Below are 20,108 nucleotides of genomic sequence, written 5' to 3' on the forward strand. Positions count from 1 at the left end.
CGTCAACATGGCTTTGCCTGGAGCATAAGAAACCGTGTGTGTAGCTGATCCACAAGGCACCACCTCCCTCACATCTCAGTGTCATTTACTGAAGATGCACAGGAGATGTGTCCTGCGGGTAGAAAACAGCTTCTCTTTGGCCTTCTGATAGGCTCTGCAGACTTTCCCCATGTCTGCTCCAGTGGATTGAACATAATCCACCTTATGGTCCCTTCCTTCCAGCCTCTGGTGCCGTCCAGCCATCGGGAAGCCCAGTAGGACATCAGACGGAGGAGGAAAATTCGGGTAGGTTACTGTCCCCCTGCTCCCTCCCCTTGAAGTCCCCTCGGGCTGATTTGCCTCTCACCTAAGTTCATACCCTTCTCATTGTTGTCACCCTCAGCCTTTGGGGTGCAGGGGTGGGAGAAGGCCCTGGGTACTGCAATCACCCTGTGATTTCCCTATAGCCTGTCCGTAACTTGGTAAATAATCATGTCATCAAACTCTCCCCTCCTTATTCTTTTTTTTAATACTTAAAAAAAAATGCTTATCTGTTTGTTTTTGAGAGAAAGAAAGAGCATGTGCACGTGTGGGAGGAGGGGCAGAGAGAGAGGGAGACACAGAATCCGAAGCAGGCTCCAGGATCCGAGCTGTCAGCACAGAGCTGATGCAGGGCTCGAACCCATGAACCCTGAGATCATGACCTGAGCCAAAGTCTGAACCACCCAGGTACCCCTCCCCTCCTATTCTAGTGGTAAATAAGAGAGTAAGTAAATGGCCATCTCTAGCATAGTGCCCCCTATTGACTGACCAACTGGCCCTCATGAGCATTGCTCTCCAAAACCTTTACAAAATTCTCACCTGCATGTTGCTTTCAGTTTAAAGTCCTCCTGAAGACCGTGGGGCTCCACCAAGCCACTAACCTTTTAGCTTAAAGGGCAAAACTGCCCTGGAAACGTATCCAATACGCACTGGGGGCAGGTGCAGGAAGTGCGAAAGCACACAGTGAGCTCCCAGTCTACAGAGGGGGCTGGCCACATGCTACAGACACTCACCAGTACCCCATATCAGATCTTGCTTGAGACGATTCTCCACCTGAGAACGGGGAGAAAACAAGAAAACACCGTCAGTCTGAGGCAGCCAGCTTGTGGCCATGATGAAATGCCGAAGGGAATGACACCCTTGAGCCACTGACTAAGGCCAGAAGCTGCTAACCTAACATCTGTGGGTGTGGAAGTGGGTGTGTCTGTAATCGTATGTAAACATAGGTGTGGAAGTGTATGCATGTGTGTATATGTGTTTCACATACGTACTTTCACGCTGCTTTTGAGTTTTCTATAACTTACTACAAAAATCATTGCTAAATCGTTCACTGTCAACTTTTGGGTCAGCTCGAGCCAGACACGATAGACTCATTGGTGGTTTGATCAGAACGTATGAGTTGCCAACTTTGAAAGTAAAAAGTGGAGGCCTGGACGCCGAAGTGGGGAGGAGAGGGACAGGGTGGAAGGTCGGGTGTGATCTGTACCGAATGTAAGATCAAGGTGCACGTGTTGTGGAATTTCCGGTGGCACCAACGGAGGAGAAAAGACAAAGAAACACTACGTTTGCCTTGAACAGAAGGGAGGCGAGTTGGTGAGGATCTTTTGCACACCTAGAAATCAACAGACAATATTTAACACGGTCTAATGTCCTGAAAACAAGGTAAATTGGTGCTTCTAACCTTTCATGTGAATGAGATGTTACTAAAACACAGACTCAGACTCTCTAGGTGGGTGGGGTTGGGAGGTTTCCCAGAGGATGCCAAGCTGGTCCAGGAGTGCGAGGAAGCAAGGTTCCGACTGGCGTCAGCAGCAGCCGCAGGAGAGGGGTCTCAAGAACTGAACAGCCTCTAAGTCACATGTGGAACGTAAACTGAATCAGGGTATGTGTGTGTTGGCTTAGGTCTCTTTGAGACTCATTGATTTGATCTGACTGATACAAGTCAACAGTTTCTGCAAAGGGCAGCGTATACATAGACAATGTGTGCATGATGTGGACGGGGTCCCTCCTCCAGAGAGGATGTTACAGAAAATGATGGTGATGATGATGATGGTACGGGTGCATCTTTCTCGAGCAACAGAAAGTAGGTACAGTAGACTTTTACATATTTTTCCCAAACCCCTTACCCTCACTGTCCTAGTCAAGTCTAGCTAGAGTCTGCTTGTGGTGAGGAGGCTCGAAAATGCAGAATTCCACAGCAGTGAACACAACATCCTTGTTCATCTGCCGATATCACAATGTTCTTATACAGCTTATTATAGCTTAAATACTAGCTTTTAAATAACTACTATTGAAATGTCAAGACATTATCAAAATAATTCTAAAGTGTCCACAAATGTTTTAAAAATCCATTTCTACAGTGACATAAATTTAAATTTACCAAAAAAAAATGAAGTGATTTTCCTTATGAAGTGTTTATTTGCTTTAAAAATTAGCCACAGATTCTTTAAATGACAAACATCCTCAGCATAGTTAAGATTCAAGTCAACTTAAATTTCACCCATATTCTCAGGAATATACATTAGCAATTACAAGCATATTCTCAGGGTCAGCCCCACAAAAACACTTTATAAAAAATTGAACCAGACATTCAGATGGAATTTCTGCAGATGCCAAACATTTGGAAGCATCTGAGTGATTGACTCCATTTTTCACTTTTCATCTAAATGTTTTTGCCTTTTGCAGAGTAGATATTACCATAGCATATATCAGTTTCTCAAAATTAAATGCATTTTAAAAGATGGAGGGAATTATAATCGCCAAAACCTACATGTGGGACTGTTCTTTGACAAAGCTGTTAACGTAAAGGTTCAAATAAAAGTCAAAACTGTAAAGAGCTCTTTTACTTCTTGTACATGCAGATTATACTAGAAAACAGCGGGACCCAGGCAAGGCCTTGGGATTGGCTTGTTTTGTACCCACTGTATTCCATCAGTCTGATTTCAGTGTGCTGACAATGAAACAGCGGTAACAGCAGTCATGAGGTCTAAGACCTGCCCACTGCTTCAGCATCTATATGCTAGTTTTAGCAAAACAGATCCCTTGAAACTGTGTACTGCTAACACTCCAACTAGAAATGCCTTTAAAATGACAGCAATCGAGCCCAGGAGTGGCTGTGTCAACCTAGACCTTCATTGGATCGGTTATATCTTCAGGAACATTATGGTTATTGATAACATTTGATAACATTTAGTGAGGGCCCCATCTGAAGAAAGTCAGATATCAAAGATTCTAAATAATGACAATTACATTTGCTTTCTGCTATATATACATTCAGCTTTTATTTTATAATATAAATGAGATACAATATCAATTATTAAAATGTGCAAGGTTTTGATCTTAGTAAAGTCAAAGCAATTTAAAGACCTGAAAATAAAGTGCCCTTTTTAAAGATGGGATCTCTTGTCAAACTCAAATGTTCCCACTCTGTGGGGAGAAAATAATCACCCATTGCCATCTGCCAAAATCCTGTTGTACAAGATAGTGTTTAAATTTTTGCTAGAACACTATTAGAATAGGCCCTTCTTACCCTACTCTGTTTAATGGGCGCTTTTATAAACAGGTACTAACAGTTACGTGTGAAATGACAACAGTATAACACATTGCGTTGCATACATAGCAGCAAGAGTCATTATCACAGCATTCGGCTTCTCAGTAAAACTTAGCAAGAAAGTCAGGACGCCAGTGAAAGCGCATCACGCCCAATTCATGAACCAGGCGTCCACTAAGGATGGGGGGGAAAACCTGTTGGCCTTTCGACCCTTTGGATCTTAAAACCTTCGAAAAGGATCCATCACAGGCACCGTAACTACCATCTGACTGAGGTCGTTTGTTCATACAGAGGAGAACAGGGTCTTTTCTGAACACCCGAACGCGAGCTGAGTGGGGCCACAGCACACCAGTTACCAAGATTTCGGATCCACATGACGGCAGAAGTTCCAAGGACTTAGGAAGACCTCTCTGTCTTCACTCCTCTCTGACACCCGGGTGTTGGAAACGTGCCACGTATGCCTGCCGGTCCCCTTCCCATCTGCACTGCCCTCCGCCCTGGGCTCACCGAGAGGCAGCAGCACCCACATGTTTGTCACCCCGATGACATGGAGTCTTAGAAGACACGGATTCTCCCTCTACAGCCTGCACATCTAGGAATGCAAACCAGCGGCAGCTGAATGTGTGAGCGAATCGAGGGTTCTCAGCACACTGCTTGGCAGAGAATAGAGCTGCTTCTGTTTGACGTCCATTGAAACTCGAAGTTCTGTCAGAAACAGAGCTTCACCTGTGTCTGAGGGCTGCTGAGTGTCCTGAATCCACTTTGCCCACTGGATCGCACGGCGACAGTGGCAAAAAGAGTCAAATGTTTCCATGATCGTCAGAGGTTCTTACGAGTTCACATCCCTAACCAGCCATACATATATCACTTCACCCAGAAGCAGGTTGTGTTCTGCCTCACATTCCAGCAGTAACCCCCCCCCCCTCACTGGTGTGAGCCCCCACATGCTGCTCTGAGCCCTCACACTGGTGTAACCCACTTCATTGGTGGGAGCCCTCACACTGGTGAGAATCCACACTCACTGGTGTGAACCCTTACCAGTGCTCTGAGATCTCACTACTCTGATCGCCAGGTCTGTGGAAAAGCATATTTTTCTTACTCACACTGATTCCAACCTACCTGTTGTGATAGAACGGGCTTGCTGAGGGGCACTTGGCTGGATGCTGACCAGGGGAGCACCGGTCTGGGTGACACGGGCCATCCCCAGCCTTGGCCTCCAGGCCTTAAATAATTTTAATTTAATTTAATTTAATTTAATTTAATTTAATTTAATTTAATTTAAATAACCTTCCCCCCCAGGCCAGCTGCAGAGGACCCATAGGGACCTCCAGGCTCTTAGAAAGGACAGAGCCTGAGCGACAGCACAAATAGACCCCTCACCACCACTAACTTAAGGGAAATTAAGTTTTATTTCATGAAGCCAGTAAAATGTATGAATTGGTTGATAGAGTAGTTTTCTCACCCCCAAACAACTATGACTTGCTTTGAGAATATCTTTGGAATACAGCACTTTTATGGCACTTTGAGAGTGCCTACATGACACCAGTCATTACATATGTCACTTTTGATCAGGATATTAGATGCACAGAGAAAGAATACATGGAAGTGGGTACATTGGTGTGTTCCTCAGCATATATGACTCCATTTTGGTCATATATTCCCAGAGGCCATTTGGTCATGAATTTGAGATGGGCTGTTACCAAATAGGATGCTCTGTTTTCCCATGCTGGTGTAGGGTGTGGACATTTAAATGTACTCCTGTTGTTGCCACCAGAAGGTGTGATATTGGAGCCTCAAATGGCAGGTAAGTGTCACTAAGCTTTAACACCTCTTCTCTAGCTGGGTTTTGTGACTAAACCAGCTCCAGGAACAGTCAAGGCCGTGCTCCCTTAAAGCCTCCCCGCTAATAGTCTCTTCCTCTTGGCCATGGGACAAGAAAACTGAGCAAGAGTAAGCCAGTCAAGTTATAGAGCACCCCAAGCCTTCATACAAGACCTTTGGCTCATCTCTTGTGGACTTGCACTGCAGTGTGGCTTTGCAGACGCAAAAACGTGCATCGGAAAATGAAAAGGGGGGGGTGTGCTTCCTCTAGGTACGAGGGAAAGAATTTAGTAAAGGGCTGAATTCCATTCATCCAGAATAAATTGCTAGAGAGCACACACACACAATAACTGACTAGAGATGACACTGGTTACACTTGCACCAGAAGGATAGGTCCTGTTAGAGATCTTGTCTTCCGAAATGCTTCATATGCTTTCTAGCACATTCCTAGCACACTAATAACGTATTCTATAGCAGCAATAATAGAACACATGACAGTTAAGCATTAAGTTACATTTCTTTATAGCACATAAAGTTAGCCTTTATTAAAGATAATTGTTTTTCTATCTAATAAGATCTTAGATTGTTAAATGATCAACATAATAGTTCAATTCATGTAATAGCTCATTTAAAAACATGTGGTTAATATATATCTATTTTATCAGTTTTGAAGGCAGTTAACGGTCATCTCAAATAAATTTTATACCTTTTCAGGAAGAGAGAAAAGTCATTGTGTTGAAACATTGGAGCTTTTTACTGTTTATACACTGAAAATGTAACTTGCTCCTCTCACAACATAGATCTACAATAAAAGTAGGTTAAACACAACTCTTCCCTCTCTTGTTAGTTTTCTTTCTACGATCCAACATACTTTTGTCAAAAAGGAAACAAAACTAAATCAAATGTAGCAAGAGTTACTTTGCCAATGATGCTTAGAATACAGCGTTGCTGTCTTGTCTTTTGTCTCCTTCATGATGGAAAGTTGTTCACCTGCTGAAGTAGGGAATTAAATTATTTAATATGAATATATCACCTATTCTTGCACAGAAGCAAATGATAAAACTCATAGTGAATATTTCAGTGAATTGTCTTTAACTCTTTGTAGGAACACTGAATTTTTTGTTTTCAGACTATTTTTGGTAACAATCATAGAATTTTACAGCTTCAGACTTCAGAGACCATCCAGTCTAACCACTTCATTTTACAGGAAAGAAGTAGAGAGACTAAGCCATTTTTCAAATACAACTTCATATTTTCTTCTTCTTCTTTTTTTTTTTTTTTGTAATTTTGATGTTTTTATTTTATTGTTGAGAGAGAAAGTGGATGTGCACAAGTGAGGGAGGGGCAGAGGTGGGGTACAGAGGATCTGAAGCAGGTTCTGTGCTGACCTCAGAGAGCCCAAAGTGGGGCTCAAACTCAGGAACCAGGAGATCATAACCTGAGCTCAACCAACTGAGCCACCCAGGAACCTCACAGCTTAGCATTTTTGTGTAAATCAGTTTACATGTATTTTGCCTTAAACAGCACAATTAATTTAGCCAATCAGAATGTGTTAACAATGGCTATAATACCCATAATTCTGGTGAGTGAACTCCAAGGAGTTCTTACTGACAACACCATAAATTGAACAGTTCAGTAGACCTTATAAATCAGTGCACTTTTTTATTAAGTTGAGAAAGTCTGTAGAAGTGATTTATACAAAATCAGTGGTTCCTGGAGTCATTTCAGCACAGAGCTTTGCAAAAATGAATGAATTAAAACATGATTGTCTGATTCTTAATTGCCAGATCTCATGAAACTAAACACCAACCAGGCACCAGTTCTGCTGTGGTTTATGCACGTAAGTATCTACTGAGATGGGCTGAAGTGTTGGTGCATACAGTTGGGCAGTAGAATTGAGTCATTCAGGAAATCCATTTGTCCCATTGCAAACCGCAAAGAAAAAAGGGTAATATTAATTGCTAGCAAGGCCTCCTTGGTTGGATGGTCGGTTGGGGAGGGGGAAATAATCCTAACAGGAATTATTTAGAAAAATCTTAATTTTAAAATTATTTTTTATTTCTAGAAGTGTAGTCGACATATAATATTAGTTTCAGGTGCACAACACAGTGATTTAACAATGACATACATTAGAAAATGTTCACCTTGATAAGTGTAGCCACCATCACAATATAAAATTTTTACAATATGATTGGCGGCATTTCCTGTGCTGTACCCTTTCATCCCCAGGACTTATTTATTTTATAACAGGAACTTGTACCTTTTAATTCTCTTCATCGATTTCACCTGATTTTGTAAAATAGTATTTAAAAGGAAAGACGCTGTATAAATTTAAAATAATATGTGACTGAGCTAATTTCTTGTTTTTTTTTTACCATAGCATTTTTTTTTTTCCAAAAGCAGTTTTACACCAAAATATTTTACAACAGAGGCTTCACGCGCTCCTGCTGTTAGGCGGGTCTGGGCTCCTGCACCCCGGGCCAGTGCTGAGTGCCCACAGAGGGAATTTTTGTCACTAGGCGGCGCTCCTGCAAGAGAGTCACCCCCACTCCAAGGGAAAGGCAACAAGGAAACAAAATCCCATTTTATCTGCCTAAGAACTGTTTGGTATGAGTTCTCTCTCTCTCTCTCTCTCCTCTCTCTCTCTCTCTCGTATATCTTAAAAGAAACGTTCACATTTTAGTCATAGTGCTTGCCAAAAAAACAACACCCTATTTCCTTTTAAAGAGAGAATATAAACACATCCCCCCAAGAGATGCGGGTGGGGGTGTGGGGTTTAGATGATCACATTTTAGTATCTTCTGCGTCTATTCTATTTACCCGGGGCTCACTTGCGTTCCGGAGGAAACAGAACTAGTGAAGGGAGACAGAGACAGACGGAGAGATAGAGACAGAGACACACGGAGACAGACAGAGACAGGGAGATAGTGACACAGAGACAGAGAGACAGAGACAGAGAGCCAGAGAGAGCAGAGACACAGAGAGACATGGACACAGAGAGACACAGAGACGTGCCCGGAGACCCGGACGCAGGCAGAGTTCTGGGGGGCCCGCCCCCGCGACCCCCCAGGCCGGCCAGGGGTCCGCCCCCGGTGCCCCTCCCCCCCCCCCCCCCCGCGGCATCTGTGCGCAGCACCCAGGGCGCGGCCCCGCGGGTGGTGGGGGCCCTTAATCCCTGCGCGCCCTGCCTTCGGGTTCGTGCAGAGAACACCTTCCCGGTCGCATCGCGACTTGGAGGGCGTCCAGCCCTTGCCCAGAAAGCGCCAATAAAATGGGAAAGCGCGCAATTGATTGATAATACATTTTACAAGAAAAATATTACATTGTTGAAGCCTCCCCAAAGCGCCTGCCTGTCCCCAAAGAACCCGAACTTTCGGAACGACCTGGCCTGGGGGGGGCAGTGCCCCGGGGGCTCCTGCGGGCGTGCGCAAGCGAGGGGCGCGCGGCGCGGTCCCCCGAGGGAGGGTCCCGGCAGGTGCGAGGCGGGGAGGGGGCCCCGCGCGTCCCGCCAGGTGCACCCCGAGGTTCCTTGCCCCCGGGGCTGCCCCGCCTGGGACGGCGCAGGCCTGCGGGGTCCCGAGAGCGGAGCCCCCAAAGAGGGCAGACGCTAATCGACTTATTAAATGTGAGGCGATCAGGCAGCTCGTGTTTTAAGCCCAAGACCCACATTTAGACAAAAACAGAGCCGAGTTCCTGGTAAAGGCGTTTCTTCTCATCCTGTGACAAGTGACAGGAACGGAGGGGAACAGACTGGGGAGGGAGGGGGGCCGAGGGGCGGGGGAGGGGCGAGGGAGGGGCGGGGGAGGGGGGAGAGGCGGGGAGGGAGTGCAGGGTGGAGGGAGAGGGGAGGAGAGGGGCGGGGGGGGGCCCGGACGGCGGGGGGAGACAGGAGGGGGCGGCAGGGAGGAGGGGGGGCGGGAGGGAGGGGGGGTATCTGACGAAGATCCGCACGGGGGTTCGAACACTCGAGCGGCTTCTAATTAAAGACCCGCGCGGAGCCCTCGGGGACCCGCCTGACGTCGGCGCGGGGATAAGAAGCGGCGGGTCCAGCGCCCGGGGCGGCCGAGCCACCGCGTCTGCGCCCCGCGCGTCTGTGCGCTCCGCCCGCCAGGTCTGCGCGGGGCATGGAGTAGCGGGGCGCGGGGACACACGCGGGGACAGACGCGGGGACAGGCGCGGGGACAGACGCCGGGACAGGCGCGGGGACAGACGCGGGGACAGGTAATCCGGCCGTGCTCCGACGCGCAGGTGGACTCCCGGGCGGCGCCGGCAGGTGTGGGCCGGGGGTTTCCCGAACCCGACCCTGCGGGCGGCTGGAGCGGGGGTCCCTGTCGGGGACTCCTCGTCGGGGTTCGGGGACGTCCGGCCGGGAGGAGGGGGCGACGCCACACAAAGGCGCCGCTGGGAACTCGGGCGCGGCCCCCACTCGCCGGAGGGCGCGGCGCTGCCCTGGAGGGAGGACCCCAGTCCACGGGCCGAGTCCTCCCAGGATCACCCCTCACTCCCCGCGGGCCGGGGTCCTCCCGGGGTCCTCCCGTCTCCCGTGGGCCGGGCCCTCCCGGGGACTCCTCGCTCCCCGCGGGCCGAGCCTTCCCGGGGTCCCCCCGTCTCCCGTGGGCCGAACCCTCCCGGGGTCCCCCTCGATCCCCTCGGGCCAGGCCCTCCTGGGGTCCCCCCGTCTCCCGTGGGCCGAACCCTCCCGAGGTCCCCCTCGCTCCCCGCGGGCCGGGCCTTCCCGGGGTCCCTTCGTCTCCTCGTGCGCCGAGCCCTCCCGGGGTCCCCCTCGCTCCCTGCGGGCCGAGCCCTCCGGGGTCTCCCCCCCCCCCCCCGGTCTCCCCACGGTCTCAGAGGTTAAGAAAGTTGCGCCGATGTCTCCCGCAGCCAAGTGCAAGCGGAGGTGCCATTTCTCCCGAAAGTTGGGAGGGCGGGGGCAGGACCCGGGGCGGGGGGCGGGGGCGGCGCCCCGAGTCTCAGCTCCCAGCATCTCCGCGCTGGGGCCTCCGCGGGTCCCGGGGACACCGCGTCCCAGCCGCCGCCGCGGGCTCCCATCCGCTCGGGGTCCCGGGGGGTCCGCGGCCTCGGGCTCTGCCTGCCCCCCCCCCAAACCCCCGCCGACTTTCTTTCCCGCCCCCGCCCCCCACGCCCTGCCCCTGCAGCGCGCCGATCTCCCTGCGGCCGAGCGAGCGCACGATGCGCGGGCCGGGACGCCCCCTGCTCCTGGGGCTGCTGCTGGTGCTGGGGGCGGCGGGGCCCGGGGTCGCTGCGCCCCGGGAGGCGGCCGACGGACAGACCCTGCTGCGGCTCATCGCGGAGATCCTGCAGGAGCTCCGGAAGGGCCAGGCGGGCGAGGCCAAGAGGCTGCAGCTCGCGGGCCGCAGGGAGGCCTCGGACTCCGCGGTGGACCCCGAGGAGCAGCGAGTGGGTGAGTGCGCTCCCGGGGTGTGCGCGGGGCCCGGAGGGCCCGGGGGTCCGGGGCGGGGCCCGGGGGGATCCGGGGCGGGGTCTGGGGGGGTCCCGGGAGCCCCGGGTGGGGGTGGGGACCTTCCGCACGTGTGCGGGTCCGCCGCGTCTCCGGAGACACTGAGTCGTGTTTGCTGGGAAATACGGTCCCGGAGAAAACGTGTATTTTAACAGGATAAACCCATTTCTGTTGTTTGGGGGAAAACAGCTAGACAATGTGTTTTCATAAAGAGAAGCAAACGGGACTTGGGTGACCGACAGCCCTGCTCCGCTCCGCTCCAGGCGCGGGACCTGTTGCCCAGGTCGGAGCTTGGCACAGAACTGTCATGTGTCACTTCGGAAATGGAAATACTTTCAGCAGAGCGCTTTCAACTGAGGCAGAAGTGCTGTAGAGCGCCCCCCCCCCCCCGCACCCCCGCCAGAGGCACAGCCTTCCCAGAGTGCCTGCCCCGTGGGAAATTTCCAAAGAAAGCTTGCGAGCTTTTAATGCTTTCATGACACAATTAGGTCAAGTGTGATAAGGTCAGTTTGATAGAGGCTGACGTTCAGACCAAGTGGGCAGGGTCCGCAGGGAACGTTCCCCCGACCAGGAGTATCTGTGAGAAGACAAAGTGCAACCACACGCCCTCCTAGCAAAAGTTACCACCCAGAGCGGACGAGTGAAAAAGCAGAAACCAAGCCTGGAATCAGAAAGAGTGTCAATGGGGCACTGCCTGTTCCCCCAGTGAAAACTGGCAGCTGTCTTTCCCCCGGAACTTTACCTTTTATCTTATAAACCGAGTAAACAGCTATTTCCATGCATGTACATCAGCCTTGGCAACAGGTGGTTTTGAAAGCATTTAGTCCTTTTCCTAAATAGATACCTAGAAAAAGAGAAGTTTCATGACATTGTTTTTGGTTGCTGTTTGAAGGACTGGGTTTTCGTTTTAGAACTTTGAGAGCTCGTGGGATTTGATTCCCAAGCTCTCCAAAATGAGAGTGTCTAAAGCGACTTGCTGCGGGAAACTAACCGCCACCCACACACATTTCTTCACCCTGTAACTTTGCGGTCACTGTCTTTTCCATCAGGGCAGAGACCAGACAAATAATATTGAAGCTTTGTGAACAGTTAATAGTTTATCTGGAGAAAAACATGTCCCTGATTACAAGTCTTCACACAGCAATCAAGGGGGCTCCCATCGGCTTTATCTAGTGCAGGGTAACCTGCACTTTCCAGCAACTTTCCTCAACTTTCGCTTAGATCACGTGACAAAAATGCTTCTCTCAAGCGATGCAATAATTACCTCCTTTCCCTTCAAACAGAAATCGTCCCTCGAGATCTGAGAATGAAGGACAAGTTCCTAAAACATCTCACAGGTAAGTGTCCTCACCTCTCCCCTGTGCCCCATCCCTGGCGCCCTGCGAGCCTCATGACATGCTTCTCCTTCCATGTTCCAGGTCCTCTTTATTTCAGTCCAAAGTGCAGCAAACACTTTCACAGACTGTACCACAACACCAGAGACTGCACCGTCCCTGCATGTAAGTGACGGCATCCGGACGGCTTTGGGAAAACCAGCACATGTAGATACGATTCTCATGTCCTTCTGTCTATACAGTCCCTTCCTTCTAAATCTCCTGTGTGCAAATATATTTCCCCCTATTAACTGTGGAGTTAGGGCGAGCAGACCATAGAAGAAGGTAACTGCGTTCTGCAGCAGCTAGTGCCAAATGGAAAATTATTTACATTCGCTGGAATTAATCACCTCTTGGAACCGGCTGAGCTCTTCCATTCACATTCTTGTTTTGTATATGAATTCTGGCATGATGTCTGTGTTTGTGTCTACTCAGTATGACAAACGAGCGCTAAGAACGAGTTGCTCAGATGACTAGGGTGTAGTTCTGTGCCCTGGGGCATAAAGAATGTGTGTGGGGCCCCCTACCCTGACCAGAGACTTCCTTGTTTCCGTTAGGGATTACAACCTCATTATCTAAGGAAGGACTTCATCGCTGTTTCAAACTTTTGCTCTTCTGGCTGGCCTGTCGCTAACCCACAAATGCAGAGTTCGCGCCTCAATCTAGTGCTCCGCCATAGCTTTCTGATCATTCGTCTGTAACAAAATGTATTCTGTTTCTCCCAAAGTGGCTGCTAGTGCTCCTCACAAAACATAGAGTGATGACAAGTGACTTAGGAGCTAGTGACGTCTTCGTTTGCAGGGACTGCACCTTGATTTCATGTAAGGCTCACGGGAGGGAAGTGTGCAGACACCAGGTGTCTTACTGGCTGCTTTCGGAGACTGTCCGACCAGACTTTCCCGCCCTGCCTTCAAAAGACAAAATGTAAACACATAAGCCACTTTACAGGCAGTGGAAGTTTTTTTCTGCTTAGGCAGCAAAGTTTGCCCCAACAACAGAGCTGCCAGCATGGAGGTCCCCGTCTAGGCACGCGCGACGTGGCCAGTAAGACCAGGAGCATCACCTGATGCGGGAGGCTCCCTGTTGAGGCGGCGGGTGGCGCCCGGGGCCTCACGGGCTCAGCCGAGGCAAGCAACACGTGGGCACGCAGCTCTGACTTACTTTCCAGCTCTGTCTCAGCCCACCCATCGTCCAGGCCATTTGCAGCTGGCACGTGTTCTTTTCCCAGTTCCTTCCTCTGAAACGGCATCACGTTCCGTTTGAGAGTAGTTAAGTATTCCAGGGACCAGAAAACCTTCTCGTTTTTATTGTTTAAATGTGTGTATATTTTTATATTAAATCCCATCTTAAAATCACAGGGTCACAGGTTCTAAATTTGCAGATGGCCTCTGGGGCGGTCACTCCTGATCTTTCTTTCATTTATGGACGCACAAGCAGACGACCTGCTTCAGTTGCTTGCGCCCTGACACAGAGACGCCACCGCTTGACCTGAGGACACAGTGTGTGTCCACACCCACTGCCTCCTTTGGCTCAGAGCAACTCATCCGTTCTGCGAGGTGGCCGTCAGGGTTCATCACAGCTCCTCTGGGAGGCGGGGGCGGGAGGCGCGAAGCCCACAGACGCGTGCACTGGGCGAGCAGCTGCTTGCGCCGATGTGGCTTGCACCTCTCTCTGCCCACACAGAGATGGAGAAACGAATCCTGGGAGGTCAGGACTGAAAGGAACCAGAGCCTTCTTACTCAAAGTGTGGTCCCAAGGGGGCGGGGGCTCTTTGGAAGAGCAGAACATGAAGTTTCTCCAGACTGCACCCTCATAGGACCCCCAGATTATTTTAGGGTTGGAGAACATGTGGGTTGGTGGGAGGCGGGGGTGGTGGTCAACCTCATGGCCTCTAGATGTGCTGCAAACGGGAGCCCTTACCTTGAGTGCACACAACACTGCGTGCACGTGTGCTGTATTTGGGAATACTGCACCGGAGATGACTTGGTGTGCCAGGGAAGAGGAAAAAAATGCCAGGAACCCAGATGGCCCAGCCTCCAGCTGTTAGACCTTTCTTTTTTTCCCCCTTTGAGCACAAACTATCACGTCCTCTAAATATTTAAGAGCGTATTTGTAGGGGTAGGTTAACCGCTTGTCCAACACGTTGTGTAAATTCATTGTTGTCAATTTACTTGTTTATCAGAATTTCAGTTAAGAGTATGAATTCCTCCATTTCTGAGTAGGATTTTGAGACTCTTGAGAAGTAATTTATAAACTGCTGTAGCTTTTCCACAGAACTTCAAGCTGAGGAAAGCCCTTTACGGCCATGGTCACTAAACCTCACTTGGTCCTTCTGAGGTAGCACCTATGGAATAATTTAATAGGAAATTAAGTGAGATATTGTGGAAAATCAGCCTGTACTCAGAAATTAGCTCACTGCTTCCTTCTGTTATCCAGCCCAGGTCTTTCTGCTCTGTTACTTGAGTTTTGACCCACTGTCTTTAAGTAAGAGGGTTTTGTGTATGATGAACCCAGGTGGGGACCCAGCCTGCACATGCCCTGGAAGGAAGCTGCACAAAACCAAAGCCATTTTGAGGAGCTTGGGAGCCACCGCGGGAAGAAAATGGGCAGAAGACTGCATCTGGCCTCCCACAGGCTTCCCGTTCCATTCATCTCCTGCCCTGTGATGCTAAAGCCCCTGAAATACCATAAAAGATGAAATCAATGACTTAGAGCCCATGATTTCACATGACAGTCTCCGTATCACTTCCAGGGAATTCAAAATATTTAAAGAAATGGCTTTAGCAGCGGATATTCTTGTTTAAAAAAATGTTGTAAGGGTTGTTGACGTAACTGACAAGGGTCTGTGATTTATTTTCACTACAGACTATAAAAGATGTGCCAGGCTTCTTACCCGGCTGGCTGTCAGTCCTATGTGCTTGGAGGGATAAGGTAAGCCGACCACAGAGTCACTGGCACACACACCAAGGACCGGAGTCCGGTTTGCGATGTGAGAAATTCATGGGTGTTTAGAAACACCACCCCCCCCCCCAACCTTTGGCCTAAGTAGCCTTACTTTGAGTCCAGTGACACTCAGAATATCTCCAAATAACGGCCATCAGTGTAAGGCACCCCGGCCACCTGCACACAGTACCCCAGGCAGCTGTTGTGAATTTTTCCCGTGAGGGCTCCGTTGGCAGAGTGCTAACTGGAAACAAAACCCATTAGTGGACTAGTTTCAGCACGTTAGTGCATAAAACAGGAGGCACGTCTAAAATCACGCCTGTTCACTTTTCGGCTTTCACTCATTCACTTACACTCATAAATGAGTGTATGACTAACCATATCCATGAAACTTTTATAGACATTATCTGGCAAATGTTTGAGTTGGAGTCTATCATCATGCCAGTTAGCTTATAAGGAATAGCCAAGAATAACTATTCTCTTCATATGTTTCTTTCATAGGCTCCAACGGTAAAAATATAAATGCACATCAAGAGCTTATGAACTAAATTTTTTACCTTGGCCTCTTGAGGGCTGATGTGCGACCTGTAACACCAGCGGTCAGCCACACAGATGGCTGAAAGGGCTTATTTTCCTGATGCAAATACCGTGGGTTTCAGTCGCAGAATCTTACATTCACCGTGCGTCTTGTGGGTGCTGGGCATTTCAGAAGCCAAGTCTACCCGCACCAGACATGCTTCTGGTCCTCACATGGCTGTTCCCAGACAATTTATCTGCTGTCCAGAAGCATTAATAAAAAGGGGGTAGGATGCTGTGTTTGTCCAGGGTTACCCTCATTTGTCTCGTGTGAGGGGAGAGAAGTCCTGACGCTCGCTGTGGAAAAGCCGGTGGTGATAAGTTAACGTCCAGACAGTGCGGAGTGGCTGAGCCAAACCTGGGAGCCGGGACTGGCCAGGCAGGCACAGTCAGCCCCGTCCCCAGCACCACGTTGTCCCCGCCAAACGCCCACGGTAACGAGAGGAGCAACATGGGGGTTGGGTGGAGCATGGGGTTGAGCGGGGGATTACGAGGCCACGTTTTGTGCCGGTTCACTGACACTTGTGTGGCACTCTGCACTTGGGGAGAAGGAAAAGCATGGTTTTGAATGCCAGAGCTGAGAAACGTCGTGCCCTAACTTGACCTCACCTTCACTTCCATCTGAGTCCTATCTGGTTTCTTCCACTGCCCACAAGGCACACAGAAAAGGCTTCTTTTTTAAAGCAGTGGATGGACTCTCCTGTCTCTGCAGGCGATATGCTCGGGAAGAGGATGTTGTTGTTCGTATTAGGCCTTGCTTCATAGTGAGACCACCAGTGTTTGCAGAGATGAGCCAGGCACGTCCTTGGAAAACAATTTCCGTTCACTTAGGGGGAGGGAGACCAAATGCCCTGTGGCCATCTAATCAGGAACATGCTCCCGGTCTCTACACCCATTAACTGTGCCCCCCCGCCACAGTTGGTTGCTCCTAGAGGGGCAGCAGGGTGTCCTTACTAGAGCAAGAATGACTGTCGCGAGCTAAGGAATGACATGGGTGTGGAACTAGAACCGAGCGTGGTTCGACCCCTGCATCAGTCCCGGGATGGGCACGTCAGGGCTTTGGATACTCATGGAAACACCGAAAAGGGAGGGAGTCCTGGCGGGAGGAGCTGTGGTCTCGGGAAAAGTGCTGATAGTTGGTGTACTTCCCCACCCTGACCCACCGAGTCAGGGTCCGGCTGGATGGTGGGACAAGGGAGACGAGGATGGTGTGTGCCCACAGGTGTGATGCCCAAAGGCCACTGCGCCCACTGTCACACTTGTCACGGCTGTAACTGTGTTCATTTTGGTCAAGAAATGGGTAAAGTTGGAAAAACACAGACATTTCTGCTAACTATAATAATTTCCTAATACTTTTTAAAGATTAATTTCTGCTAATTCCAGAAGTTTTAAACTGCAAGAACAACGTTGATCACAACAACGTAGACAGGCAGGGCCCTGCGGGTTGGGTGAGGACATCAGTGAGACACAGGAGGGCACTCGCAGGACACACACTCCTGGTCAACACAGCTGCTCTGGTGTGGAGGAAGCGGGGCTCAAACACCTGTCTTCTGCTGCCCTGGCAGCTGCATGGGACGGACACGGCTGCAGAACAGGGTTCCTCGTCCGGCTCCAGACTTGTCCGGCCAGACTCCGGCCTTGTCTTCTCCGAGGCTGAGCCTGGAAGCAGCCAGTGTGTATGGGGTCCGAGCACAGGGACTCTTCACGTTTGTGAGCTGAGCACAAACCCCCTTGCCTCCTTCTTTCTGAAGCTCACTAACTAACTGATCCCCTCCAGCCAAAGGGAAACCACAGGCTCCCAGCCACTCTCCCTCATAGTCAGAGACCCACTCGAGACCCTCCCACACACACTTCATCACCTGGTGCTGCAGCTCAGGGAAGCTAGAACCCAGAGCTCTGGAGTGTTTCCAAAGAAATGTAGTTCTGAGCAACAAGGACCTAGTTCAGTCTACAAAATGCAGCCTACTTTCAGTAACCCTGAAGCTTACCATTATTTTTTAAATTAACGAATGATACACCAGTGGTTCGGGTATACTGCATGGAGTGCTAGAATAAAGAGTTTATTCTTGGTTATCGGTTTTGCAAATGCTCATGAAGATGGAAGTGTGAAGGCCAATCGACCGTGTCTCAGGACTGCCACCAACTAACTGTCAATCGGAGTGGTGGCCCCAGTTACCGAGGACTTGACAACACACACATCAGGAGTAAGGACTGTCTTCAGACTTTAACAAGCGTTTGGTCGTATTTAGGGAGGTTTTCACCCCTTAGCACAGTGAGCATGTAACAACCGTAGGACCCGGTTATTTTCCACAATAAATGGACTATGCTTTTTGGAACAGCGAAATATACATACATGCAGCCCTTGATCCCTTGTGTTTATAAACACATTATGTTACATAATTCAACATCTAGGTCTTCTAGAAGCGCTAAATGTGGATGGTTATATATGAAACCATGTTTTTCAGCCGTGAGCAGAGGGCAGAGGGACGGCAGCCCGTGAACCATGAGAAGTGCCTTGGGAACCAACAGGGGACAGAACCTACTACCTTCACGAACACATCCCCTTGTGAACAAGAGATTTATTTTTGCAGACTGACTCTTCCATAATTCCTTTAACTTGAGTTGTGTATGTCGACACTGTTGGCAGATATGTATTCAGCAAATCAGCGTACCTGACGTTAATACTGGCCACTTGTGATTTTGGAGAAAAAGAAGGAAGGATCCACGTTTGATGAGCAGGGCTACAAAGTGACAGAGAAAGCGATTTCCTTTTCCTAATTAGGTGAAATCTCAAAGAATATTTCTTTAGAAACATAAACAGAATCCGAAACTATATTTTCATACAGCATATGGTATGATTTAATATTTTTATTACTTTTACAATTAAATTCCCAGAGTATTATTTGGAATTGCATGAAAACCCACAAAAAAACGTGTCACGTTTTGGAGACAGTGGAGTGTAAATCTGTGAACATACCCAGGCTCATTTCATTTGTCCTTTGTACAATAAATGTAAGATAGTATCCAGATATTGTGCAATATGTAAATACTGTAAATGCTGAAACAAGTAATAAACAGTGTTTATTATAATGAAGTCTTAAAAGTGACTCTTTACCTCTGATGAGTTCACTGGTGGGAATTCATGATTTACAGACCTATGAAGAGATTGCAACACTGGCAAGAATGTCATGGAATACAAAAACCATGAATACATGAAGTGGCAAGGCTATGGATTCTTGGAAGGGACAATTAAATTGACTTTTTTTTTAAGGAGATGCTACTATGGAACCGTGACACGTCTTAAGATAGAGCCTGATATGGTGATGAGTATTTAATAAATATTTAAATAAGAATGCATTTCCCGCGTGACATGGTAATCATGAAAACACTAAGAGGTAAGACTTCCAAGCGGCTCTAGGTTTTTTTTTTTTTTTTTAATTTTTTTTTTTTCAACGTTTATTTATTTTTGGGACAGAGAGAGACAGAGCATGAACGGGGGAGGGGCAGAGAGAGAGGGAGACACAGAATCGGAAACAGGCTCCAGGCTCTGAGCCATCAGCCCAGAGCCCGACGCGGGGCTCGAACTCACGGACCGTGAGATCGTGACCTGGCTGAAGTCGGACGCTTAACCGACTGCGCCACCCAGGCGCCCCAAAGTGGCTCTAGGTTTTTACAGGTGATCTATTTTGAACAAATGATCGCATCCAATTTAACACAACTGAAATCAGCAGGAGTTTCTCTGTTCACATGACTTCTCGCCTGGATACAGCCGTAAGGACAAAGTAGACATGAGTTGTGGGATGTGTCTGAGGTTCATATTTAAGATACGTATTCAAACGGTAAAGAAACAAACTATAGGGATTCATTCATGATCACGATGGCACAGAGTATGACATTACTTTGAGATTATTCAGCAACTACTGACTGATGAGGGCAGAGTGTAACTCTGAAGTGCTCTTTCTCATTCCTATTTTCTAATGGTGGTGAATTACCTGATCTTTCCATCTCAATTCTTTCCTTTTTAGGGTATCATCACCAATTTCTCAATACATTTAACCTTGAGAGGTTCCTACTTGTCTGAGGAAAAGTTTTCAGGTAGGACTCTCTTCGGGTGACTCCACAGGGAGGCGGACACACGTCCTGCCAGGGTGGTGGGAGAGGCGGCCTGTACATCCTCCAGGTGGGAGGACACTCCAGAACTAAATGCCCCCCGCTCCGCCCCCGGCCCCGGCCCCTCAGGGCACCCTGATGGGGCAGCTGTTCCTCTACACTCGGTTCTACTGCTGAGCAGTGATCCACTCAGACTCTGGGTGAAGACCGATCGGTGAGTGGTGTTTCTCTCAGG

General features: G+C 49.1%; 1 protein-coding gene across 3 annotated transcripts; it reads left to right on the forward strand.

The window, feature by feature from the left end:
- Positions 1-9,334: 9,334 nt before the first annotated feature.
- Positions 9,335-20,015, forward strand: ALKAL2 (ALK and LTK ligand 2). 3 transcript variants are annotated; one of them, XM_053201327.1, is made up of 7 exons: positions 9,335-9,613; positions 10,549-10,814; positions 12,155-12,208; positions 12,290-12,370; positions 15,110-15,175; positions 18,229-19,181; positions 19,430-20,012. In XM_053201327.1, the coding sequence occupies exons 2-5, from the start codon at positions 10,583-10,585 to the stop codon at positions 15,172-15,174; spliced, it is 432 nt and encodes a 143-aa protein (XP_053057302.1). In that variant the 5' UTR covers positions 9,335-9,613; positions 10,549-10,582; the 3' UTR covers position 15,175; positions 18,229-19,181; positions 19,430-20,012. The 3 variants fall into 3 exon arrangements, with proteins under 3 accessions (XP_053057302.1, XP_026933556.1, XP_026933557.1); XM_027077755.2 differs by lacking the exon at positions 9,335-9,613 and having other exon boundaries at positions 9,620-10,814; XM_027077756.2 differs by lacking the exons at positions 9,335-9,613; positions 12,290-12,370 and having other exon boundaries at positions 9,620-10,814; positions 19,430-20,015.
- Positions 20,016-20,108: the final 93 nt, after the last annotated feature.

The sequence above is a fragment of the Acinonyx jubatus genome, chromosome A3 (genome assembly GCF_027475565.1).
Source record: "Acinonyx jubatus isolate Ajub_Pintada_27869175 chromosome A3, VMU_Ajub_asm_v1.0, whole genome shotgun sequence".
Taxonomy (NCBI): Eukaryota; Metazoa; Chordata; class Mammalia; order Carnivora; family Felidae; genus Acinonyx; species Acinonyx jubatus.

Bases quoted from the DNA above. Each gene is read 5' to 3' on its own strand.
- ALKAL2 (XM_053201327.1), top strand. From the start codon at position 10,583: ATGCGCGGGCCGGGACGCCCCCTGCTCCTGGGGCTGCTGCTGGTGCTG. The intron at 12,209-12,289 runs GTAAGTGTCCTC...TCCATGTTCCAG, and splicing joins GTTCCTAAAACATCTCACAG to GTCCTCTTTATTTCAGTCCA. The intron at 12,371-15,109 runs GTAAGTGACGGC...TTTTCACTACAG, and splicing joins AGACTGCACCGTCCCTGCAT to ACTATAAAAGATGTGCCAGG.